Below are 10,926 nucleotides of genomic sequence, written 5' to 3' on the forward strand. Positions count from 1 at the left end.
CCAAGCCACGCCCTCCAGGGCTGGCAGGAGACGGAGAGAGAACCCAGGCCTGCTCTGACCCATCACAGATGAAGAAATAGACCCAGCGGGGGAGGGCGCATGGCTCATCCGAGGTCACATGGCTTCTTAGTTGCCAGCTGAACGCTGTGAGGGCTGATCAGAAATCATGACGGGGTAGCTAAGGTCAGGGGAGCCTAGAACTGTGAAACCAAGGTGCGTTTGATCAGCTTGGTCTCACCCAGCCTGTTCTGCTCAAGGATCCTGCTTCCTTTGAGACCCACCACTGGGAAAGCTGGCTAAACACCATATAGATGTTCTCAAGGTCTCAGTGAGCCATACCTGGGTTATTTTCCCATTCTCTATTGTAGTAGAGTTTTGAGCATTAGACCTTCTTTAGTTTAAATATTTGCCTTCTAAAATATTCTGTGGGAGAAGTGTTCAGTTCTTCAACCTATATAATTTTAAAAATTAAAAAAGATTTTATATTGGAGTATAGTTGTTTTTACAATGCTGTGTTAGATCAGAAGAATAAAAAACCTTCAAGTAGTGAGTCATCCTGTGGCTCTTTGACCTTCAACTGGTGGCTTCCAAGGTCACAGTGTTTAATGGCCTCAAGCTAGCGGGATGGGAGGAAGCAGGGCTTGTTGGGATGGTCTGCACCACTTCTTCAGCGTTCTATTGGCTAACCTGCAAGCCCGTAGTTAGCCGCAAATGAGGCTGGCTAAGAGTCTAGTTGTTTTACCAGTCCTAGCTGGATAACATGAATCATTTGGGGTCAGAGGGCACGATGAGGTAGGCGGCCCCTAAGATGGCCCTAGTGATTCCTGCTATCCGGTAAGCACGTCTTTGAGTGATTTACTCTTTTGAGAATGGTCCGGATTTAGTGACTCACCCTTAGTAAATAAAGTGTGATGGGGCATTACTTTTGAGATTAAGTTTAAAAAAAACGCTGATGCCTGTATCGGGTATTCTTTCTGAGAATACTATTCTATTCTCTACTAGAATACTATTCTAGTTCTCTGCTATTCTCTCTGGGAAAAGTCAGCTGTCGTGATGTGAGTTGCCCCATGGGAAGGTCCATGTTGCAAGGAGCTGACATATTTGGCGACCAGTGGGGAAGGATCGCGTCTTGCCAACAGCCATGCCTTAACCTGCAGCCCCGGCCAGCGTGATAATCACCGCTTTGTGAGAGACCCTGAGGCCAACATGCTAATCACTGCTTTGTGAGAGACCCTGAGGGAGGTTCCCAACTCACTGGTGCTGGATTCCTGACCCCACGAAAACAGTGACAGGAAATGTTTGCAGCTTTAAGCTGCCAAGTTAACAATAATAGACAACTAACACATCCTCATGCAGAGATGCTACAGATGGCAGACAGAGCTTCAGTACTCTGCTTACTTCTTGTGGTTCTTTTTTTTGCCTTGGATGTTTAGCCCTTGATTTCTCAGTATCTTTTCACTTGTTTATTTTATCTTTTTAGGTGCTTTTGTTTTATCTCTTTGCATGTTTTAAGGCCAGTTTGGTCGGAAAATCCTAGTCCACCATCTTGCCAGAAATGGAAATCCTATTCATTTAAATCTTTCTGCTTTTCAATAAGTCTTTGTTGAGCACCTACTGTGATTCAGGAAGCAGACTAAAAATAATGGATAGTTCTTGCTTCCGTGGAACTTACATCCTACCGGAGGCGGGGGTAGAAAACAAACAGGCAAATAGATACCAGGCCTTGTCGTGTCCCTAAGAGTGAAACAGCAGGGCCGGGGGATAGAGCGTGCCGTGCAGCAGCGGAGGTCTTGTTCTAATGTCGTGGTCCAGAGGGTTTCTCTCAGATGAGGCAGCATTTCAGCAGAGACCTGAGTGAAGTAAATGAATGGGTCTTGTAGGATGATAATGAGAATGCTTGCGCAGACCCTTTCTTCTTGGAGGTCTGCAGGAGATGCTGGGAAGGAAGCGTTCTCTCATTCCTTTTATTCCAGAGGGATTGAATGTAGGGAATTTGGACACGGCTTAGCAGGCTGGAGGATCTGAGACGTCATTGCTGCTTTCAGCCTCTCAAGCATCAGTAGAGCTGTCTTGTCTGGGACAAGACTTAGAGCTGAAGCTGACTTAAATGCCCTGGTCCCATCTCAGCCATCACAGAGAATAGGGTCAGTGTAGGCACTGAATAAATTTTTTATTGAATGACTCTTATATACAATCTCTTCCATTTTCTATCCAGCTGTTTAGCCAAGAACTTGCAGGTGTATAGGCATTTATGTTAAGTAAGTTTCTCTCCTTGTTAAATACATGTTTTTATTTTGTTTTTCTCTGGTGTATTGACCTTTGGATTGTCCCTGACTGAGCTTTGAATGTCCCGTCGCACGACTCCCAAGTTCCCCAGCAAGAAAACCATCCTCTATGATTCTTCGAGAAAGAGACTAGTGAGTAAGCCCATTTTGTTGTTGTTGGGAGAAATTTATTTATTTATTTTTAATTTAATTTTTATTTTATATTGGAGTAGAGTTGGGCTTCCCAGGTGGCTCAGTGGCAAGGAATCTACCTGCCAACACAGAAGATGCAAGTTTGATCTCTGGGTTAGGGAGATCCCTCAGAGAAGGAAATGGCAACTCACTCCAGTATTCTTGCCTGGGAAATCCCATGCACAGAGAAACATTGTGGGCTACAGTCCCTGGGGTTGCAAAAAGCTGGACATGACTGAGCACACATATAACTGATTTACAATATTGTGTTAGTTTAGGGTGTACTGCGAAGGGACGCATGGGCTATTTTCCCTTAAGTGATTCTGTACCAGAGAAGGCACGATTGTTTATAAATTGGTGCTCAAAGGTGATATAAACTGGTAAATAAGAGTCCAGTTTCTGGAGCCAGATCCTCTGAGTGCAAATCAAGAGCCTTGCTTTTATGACCTTGGACAGCTTAGCTAAGCTGTCTTATGTCTTAGCTTCTCATGTCTTAGTTCCCTCACCCCTGTACTAGAACAGTAGCCTAGAACACCCTTGTTCTAGAACAGTGCTAGAACAGTAGTTACCTAAGCAGAGGGTGATGAATGGGGAGGTCTCTCCCGTAATGGGAGAATGACAATGGGAGAGACATAGACACACCCTCATACTGAAAAGCGAAAGTGAAAGTCACTGAGTCGTGTCCGACTCTTTGGATCCCATGGACTGTAGTCCGTGGAATTCTCCAGGTCAGAATACTAGAGTGGGTAGCCTTTCTCTTCTCCAGGGGATCTTCACCACCCAGGAATCAAACTGGGGTCTCCTACATTTCAGGCAGGCTCTTTACCAACTGAGCTATCAGAGAAGCCCACCTCACTCCTGTGTGGGGATAATAACTGCACCTTCACTATAGGGTTGCTAAGGCATCACAGGGTTGTTAAAGACATCTAAAAGTTCTTAGACTTGTGTCTTGCATATAATAGGTGCTCTGTAACTCTTAGCTGTAATAATGATAATATTTTATTAGGAGCCAGGACAGTGAGTTATTAGATTCTATAGATTGTAAAAAAGACCACTCAGATTATCTAGTAGAATAAGGGTCTATGGTTAAGACTTTTATGCTCCAAAAGGGAGACAGAGATTTCTTGGGCGACTTAATGGCAATGCTAGAGCTCAGTCTGGAACATAATTCAAGACTCAGAAAGATCTAATGTTGCATCAGGGACTGGTTTCTCTGGCTGCTTTTTCAGCATCTGACATTTGCTCATTTCCTCTCCGTCTGCCCACAAGCATGGCTCAGCCATTCTCTCATATCTTATCATCACTTGTGAATCTCATTTCTTAGCTAACGTAGTCTTTCCCCATATTTTTCAGTTTAAATCCTCAAGGCAGAGATACCTGTATTGCTCCTGCTTACTAATCACCGTTGTACGAGTCTAGAGCATCTCATGGTTTCCCACTCTGTTCATGTACCGATGAAATCGGTGCCAGGGGCTTATTCTAGTCTGATCACCTGAAGGGCAAAGTCAAGTGCTGGAACCGTAGTTACCTAAGCAAAGGCGACGAGTAGGGAGGTTTCTCCTGTAATGGGGGAATGACAGAAGCATAGACACACTCTTCATTTACAGTACTTACTAGGTCTCACACGAGACCCCGTCCTTTGTTTATTCAAAGAGTGTAGATGAAATGAGTGTCAATGAGGGCAGACCTGCTGCAACATACTAAAGAGCTCCTTCCCATTAGAGTTCTGTAAGGATGGAGGCCTTTGATCCTGATGAACGAGCTGGAGCTAGTCCCAAAGGGGAATTTATTACAGGATCCCAGTGTGTCCTAAGGGAGCAGGAACACGACTGTGGCCGTGTTCACTGCAATGGAAAGTAATAATAATAATTTTTAAAATAATTTTAAAATATTAAATAATATTTTAAAATATTATTTAAAATAATAATTTAAAAATAATTTTAAAAAAATTATTTTTATTGGGGTGTAGTTGGTTTACAATATTGTGTTAGTTTCTACTATATAGCAAAGTGAATCAGCTATTCGTGTGCATATATGCCCTCTCCTTTTTGATTTCCTTCCCAGACATACAGAACAAATGTATGGATACCCACCAAGGGGGGAAGATGGGGATGGGATGAATTAGGAGATTGGGATTGACATGTATACATACTGGTACTATATATGAAATAGATCCCTGGGGGAGGAAATGGCAACCCATTCCAGTGTTCTTGCCTGGAAAATCCCATGGACAGAGGAGCCTGGCGGGCCACGGTCCACGGGGTCACAGAGAGTCAAACACGACTAGCGACTAAACAGCAGCAACAGCATAAAATAGATAACCAATGAGATCATGCTGCACAGAGAAGGGAGCTCTGCTTAATGCTCCGTGGTGGCCTAAATGCAGGTTCTCTTTGAATAACTACGTCATTGTCGCCTCTCTCTTGACTTCTCCACGTTGGTCAATCTGGTCTCCTACGCTTGATCTCTCATATGTTGAGCTTCACGATGCCTGGGGAAAAGTTTGTATTCATATCAGATGTTCACTTCTGAACAAAACGCCTGCAGGCAGAGGGGCAGGCCATCTTAATGAAACAGTTGTTCCCACGTGGAGGGGCATGGAGCCTCGACTTCTCATAAATTCACGATTGGTTAGCGGGATTCATTGGGCACAGAGCAATACATTCAATAAAAAGGACATCCTTGGGTTACCCTTGGATATGTGGGATGCAAATAAACACACTCACTCCTCCTACTCCACCCCCAAAATTAAACATTCATATTCATTTTATTTCTTAGGTGAAAAGGAATGTTGTTCATCATTCTGTGTTCATTGTCTTGCCTTTTCATTTGTTCATGATCTATTTAATATTTGCTCATGGCCATGGAATTGTGGCAAGGGCCAGGGTTGACATCAGAAAGTAAACGAAAGAAAAGGGAAGAGAACAATATATACTGAGCAACGAATTGGTGCTGGATTCCTTTCTCATCACTTTGTTTAATTTTTACAATATGCTCTTGAATTAAAAGTTGTTACATTTGTTTTAGACTTGATGAAATTTAGGACTTGAGACATTAAACCACTTATCCCAGTTGTCACAGTGAATCAGTGGTAGAACTGGAATTCGAATACAAGCCTGCTTCTGAGAGTCATGCCTTTGTCTCTAGCTATAAACTGAACAAAAGGACTCTGAGCAAAGGCCCAAAGGGGCGGTGAGAGAGCGCTTTCTTAACTGCAGAATGGGGGCCTTCTACGTAACTGTGGCCTCTGTATTTGTCACTTCCGTGAAGCTCAGATGAGACCAGGCATGTGCTGTAAAAATGTGTTCAAAGGCAATTACCGAGCACTCCTCTGGTTCAAGCTCTGGACTGGGGGACGTGTTCAGCCATGCAGAAAGCAGACTCTGCCCTAAAGGGTTTTGCAGTCTTGTGAAGGGGTTATAGTTACTTTCCCCTCTTACCAGATCTTTTGCTAGAGAAGATAATATGCGGGGCAGCATTTTCCTTATACCTGCCTTTGCCCTCTGACCTTGCTCTTCCTGGAAACGGGATGCTTGGTGGGGAGAACTGTGTATGAGGCAGGCAAAGTGAGTCAGGAGGGCAGGCCATGCACCATATCCCTCAGAAACTAAAGACTTGGTCCTTGAGGAAACATTCCCAAAGGCTTGATTCATCTTGAAGGTATCACAGTAACATTAAAGCGGGAAACAAAACAAACTGAGTGATTAAGTGGGAAGGCAATTTGCAGATTCGCAAATTCCGTTGTTCTGGTGTGAACCAGGAGGAAAGACACTCCAAGACTTGAGAATCTAGGATGTGAGGAGGAAGGCTCATTTCATAAACACTCCCTTCCCGTGACCACTGAGAGACTCACTTTTTAAAAACCGAGGTATAGTTGCTTTAAATAATGTGTTAGATTCCACTGTACAGCAAGGTGAATCAGCTCTATGTTTACACATATCCTCTCTTCCTTGAATTTCCTTCCTATTTAGGTCCCCGCAGACCAGAGCATCGAGTAGAGTTGTCAGTGCTATATGGTTGGTTCTCATCATTACATATTTTATACATAATATCAATAGTGTCTATATGTCAACCTCAATCTCCCAATCCATTCCACCTGCCCTCTTAGTATCCATATATTGTTCTGTAAGTCTAGGTAGAGACTCACTTTTGTCTTATGCAACACTCCCCATTTACTGAGGGAATGAGTCGCTTATGCATTAAAAAATAAAGACTAGCTTTTTTAAAAAAAAACTTTTTATTTTGTATTGGAGTATAGCTGATTAACAATGTTGTGGTAGTTTTAGCTGAATGATGAAGGGATTCAGTCCTACCTATACGTTTATCAATTCTCCCCCAAACTCCCCTCCCATCCAGGCTGCCACGTAAGACTATTTAACTTTAATCTAGGGTATCTTCAGAAGCAATCCTTGTCCCAGAGAAGAAGGCAGAACCAATGGGAGCAAAACTGAGAAGGAAAGGACGGGAAGCCCAAGTCTGGGCACAAAGAACGCCGGACTGGGGAAGATTAACTGAAGCCTCCCTGGGCCGCTGAGATCCTGTGAGTTATGATGTCAGTGAGCAGCTTGAGACTCCTGGGTTCTAAGGAATGGAGATGGGAGCAAGAGAAGAAAGTACATTTGAATTGCTGGAAATAAGTGTTATCATATACACAGTTAAAATTAAAAAAAATTTTTTTATTGAAGTATAGTTGCTTTATAACGTGTTAATTTCTACTGCTTGGCAGAGTGATTCAGTTATACATACATATATATATACATACATAATATATTATTTTTTCATACTCTTTTCCACTAAGGATTACAAACGACATCACAGGATACTGAATATGGTTTCCTGGGCTGCACAGTAGGACCTTGTTGTTCCCCTTCTATATATAACAGCTTGCGTGTATTACCCCCAGGTGTCTGCAGTGGCTCAACAGAATTCGTCAGCCAGTGCAGGAGATGCAAGAGACCCGGGTTCGATCAAGGGGCAGGAAGATCCCTTGGAGGAGGAAATGGCGGTCCACTCCAGTATTCCTGCCTGGAAAACTCATGGACAGAGGAGCCTGGTGGGCTACAGTCCATGGGGGCTCAAAGAGTCGGAAGCACACACGCACGCACACATCTGCTAACCCCAGCTCCCTGCTCATCTCCTCCTCCCTTCCCCTCGGCAGCCACAAGTCTGTCCTCTACATCTGTAGTCTGCTTCCCTTTGGTAGCTAAGCTCTTCTGTGTCACGTTTCAGATTCCACCATAGGTGTATATTGTCACCCTGCTTATTTAACTGATATGCAGAGCACATCATGGCAAATGCTGGGCTGGATGAAGCACAGGCTGGAATCAAGATTGCCAGGAGAAATATCAATAACCTCAGATATGCAGATGACACCACCTTTATGGCAAAAAGCAAAGAAGAACTAAAGAGCCTCTTGATGAAAGTGAAAGAGGAGAGTGAAAAAGTTGGCTTAAAGTTCAATATTCAGAAAACTAAGATCATGGCATCCGGTCCCATCACTACATGGCAAACAGATGGGGAAATAATGGAAACATTGAGAGACTTTATAGTTTTGGGCTCCAAAATCACTGCAGCTGGTAACTGCAGCCAAGAAATTAATATGCTTGCTCCTTGGCAGAAAAGCTATGACCAACCTAGAGAGCGTATTAAAAGCAGAAACATTACTCTGTCAACAAAGGTCCATCTAGTCAAGGCTATTGTTTTTCCAGTAGTCATGTATGGATGTGAGAGTCGGACTATAAAGAAAGCTGAGCGCCAAAGAACTGATGCTTTTGAACTGTGGTGTTGGAGAAGACTCTTGAGAGTCCCTTGGACTGCAAGGAGATCCAACCTCCATCCTAAAGGAAATCAGTCCTGAATATTCATTGGAAGGACTGATGCAGAAGCTGAAACTCCAATACTTTTGCTACCTGATGCAAAGAGCTGACTCATTGGGAAAGACTCTGATGCTGGGAAAGATTGAAGGCGGGAGGAGAAGTGGACGAAGGAGGATGAGATGGTTGGATGGCATCACCGACTCAATGGACATGAGTTTGAGTAAGTTCTGGGAGTTGGTGATGGACAGGGAAGCCTGGCATGCTGTAGACCATGGGGTTGCAAAGAGTCAGACACGACTGAGCGACTGAACTGAACTGAATAGGTGATATCATATGGTATTTGTCTTTGTCTTTCTGACTTAATTCACTTAGGATGATAATCTCTAGGTCCATCCACGTTGCCACTGATTTTCAGTTTTTCTTCTGTGCCTGTGTGACTACTGTCTCTCTGAGGATACAGGCTGCATATATTGCTGGTGCCTGTTAGGATAGGTTGAAACGGGGAAGGAAATGGACCGAGAGAGCCTTTCAGCCAGATCTACACGCTCTGCGACACCTGGAACCTACCAGTGACCTTTGTGAAGGCTGCTTTCACATCCGTGTTTCTCAGGCTGTAGATCAGAGGGTTCAGCATGGGGATGACCACAGTGTAGAAGACAGACACCGCCTTGTCTTCCTCTAGGGATGTGCCTGAAGCACTCCGCAGATACATGAAGGCAAGGGTCCCGAAGAACAGAGCCACAGCAGTGAGGTGGGAGGCACACGTGGAGAAAGCCTTAGCCCTGCCCCCTGAAGAGCTGACCTTCAAAACGGCCTTGATGATAAGCAGGTAGGAAATTAGGATGACCAAGGCGTTGACCAAAATCACAAAGTTGCCACAAAAGATAATGACAATCTCTGCATCTTTTGTGTCACTGCAGGCCAGCTTCAGCAGGGGTGGGAGGTCACAGAAGAAGAAGTTGATCTGATTGTCGTCACAGAAGGAGAGGGTGAACGTACACGAGGTACGCAGGATGGACCCTGTTAGCCCGCAGACGTAGGCTCCGAGCACCAGCGCCCAGCAGATCCTGGGAGGCATGGCCACGGTGTAGAGCAGAGGGTTGCTGACAGCCACGTAACGATCGAGGGCCATCACCGACAGCAGGAAACACTCCGTGCCTGCACAGACGGTGAAGAAGAAGAACTGGGCAGCACACTGGCCGTAGGAGATGACCGTCCTGCCCGTGGCCAGGGTGGCCAGGACCTGAGGGGTGATGACCGAGGTGTAGCAGGTGTCCAGCAGGGAGAGGTGGCTCAGAAAGAAGTACATCGGGGTGTGGAGTCGGGCATCCTCCTGGATCAGAATGAGCATGCCCAGGTTCCCCAGGAGGGTGACTAGATAGAAACTCAGAAATGCCATGAAGAGGGCGATCTCCAGCTCAGGATAGTCAGGAAAGCCCATGAGGATGAACTCAGTTACTATGGTGAGATTATTCTTGCCCATGGATTCCACATAGACTGGAGATCTGAGGTTGGGAATGAGATGGAAAATAAAAATTCCCAGAATTGAAGAACAAATGTTTTCTGTCTGGTTGCAGTTAGGTTTATCTTTGTGGGCAAATGTACAGAGGTTGTGTTTGAGAAATCTTGTACCTGGCTGACTCTTCTCAGACATCCTGCATTTTTGGGAGCTGAGCCATGAGCTGGTGCTTCTAATTTAAATTAACTCTGGTCTATATTTGGAAGTTTCTGTGAAGATAAGAGACACATAGACTCTGAGATTTGGAAATAATCTAGGCTGCATCTGCTCTAACACCCATTGGACACTGGAGTCTCCTCTACTGAACACCACTCCATGTGTTTGTCTGGTTGCCCTGTGAGCTTCTATCTGTGGACAGTTCTACCTGTGAATTCCCTTTTGTTTCTAAATTCTCTGTTTACTTCCACACTTTGGCCTTAGTTTCACCCCGTCCAGAGACAATAATTCTAAACCCTTCTTCTCAGGAAAGCATTTCGGAGGTTGGAAGATGGCAAATCTTTAGGTGGACTATTCCCTCATTTTTGCATATGCATATTTTTATTTTTTACTTTGCAACTTTATTTTATTGATGTGTAGTTGATGTATCAGTTATAGGTGTACAATACAGTGACTCGCAATTTGGAATGTTGTGCTCCTATGTAGTTATTATAAAATAGTGGCCGTGCTCCCCGTGTTGTAGACTCTATCCTTGGAGCTTACTTTCTTTCTTTCTTTCTTCTGCTAATGAACTATAATTACCTTAGAATGTTGTGTTAGTGTCTTCTGTACAGCAAAGAGAGTCAGCTCTGCGTGTACACACATCGCATCCCTCTTGAGCCTCCCCACCCAGTTCCGTCTCTCCAGGTCATCTCCCAGCGCTGAGCTGAGTGCCCTGTGCCGTGTATCTGTAGCTGCTTCCCGCTGGCCGTCTAGTTCACACATGTGGCACATGTATGTCTCTGCCCCTCTGTTCACCCCACCCTCCCCTTCTCTCCTGTGTCCGCACGTCCCTTGTCTATGTTTGCATCTCTATTCCTGCTCTGGAAATAGGTTCATCTGTATCCTTTTTCTAAACTACATCTATATGCATTAAATATATTTGTTTTGTCTTTCGACTTACTTCACTCTGTCTGATAGACTCTAGGTTCATCCACAT

General features: G+C 44.5%; 1 protein-coding gene across 1 annotated transcript; it reads right to left on the bottom strand.

The window, feature by feature from the left end:
* Positions 1-8,810: 8,810 nt before the first annotated feature.
* Positions 8,811-9,755, bottom strand: LOC122677223 (olfactory receptor 9I1-like). The gene has a single exon (XM_043877188.1). The coding sequence runs from the start codon at positions 9,753-9,755 to the stop codon at positions 8,811-8,813; it is 945 nt and encodes a 314-aa protein (XP_043733123.1).
* Positions 9,756-10,926: the final 1,171 nt, after the last annotated feature.

Source organism: Cervus elaphus, chromosome 1 (genome assembly GCF_910594005.1).
Source record: "Cervus elaphus chromosome 1, mCerEla1.1, whole genome shotgun sequence".
Taxonomy (NCBI): domain Eukaryota; kingdom Metazoa; phylum Chordata; class Mammalia; order Artiodactyla; family Cervidae; genus Cervus; species Cervus elaphus.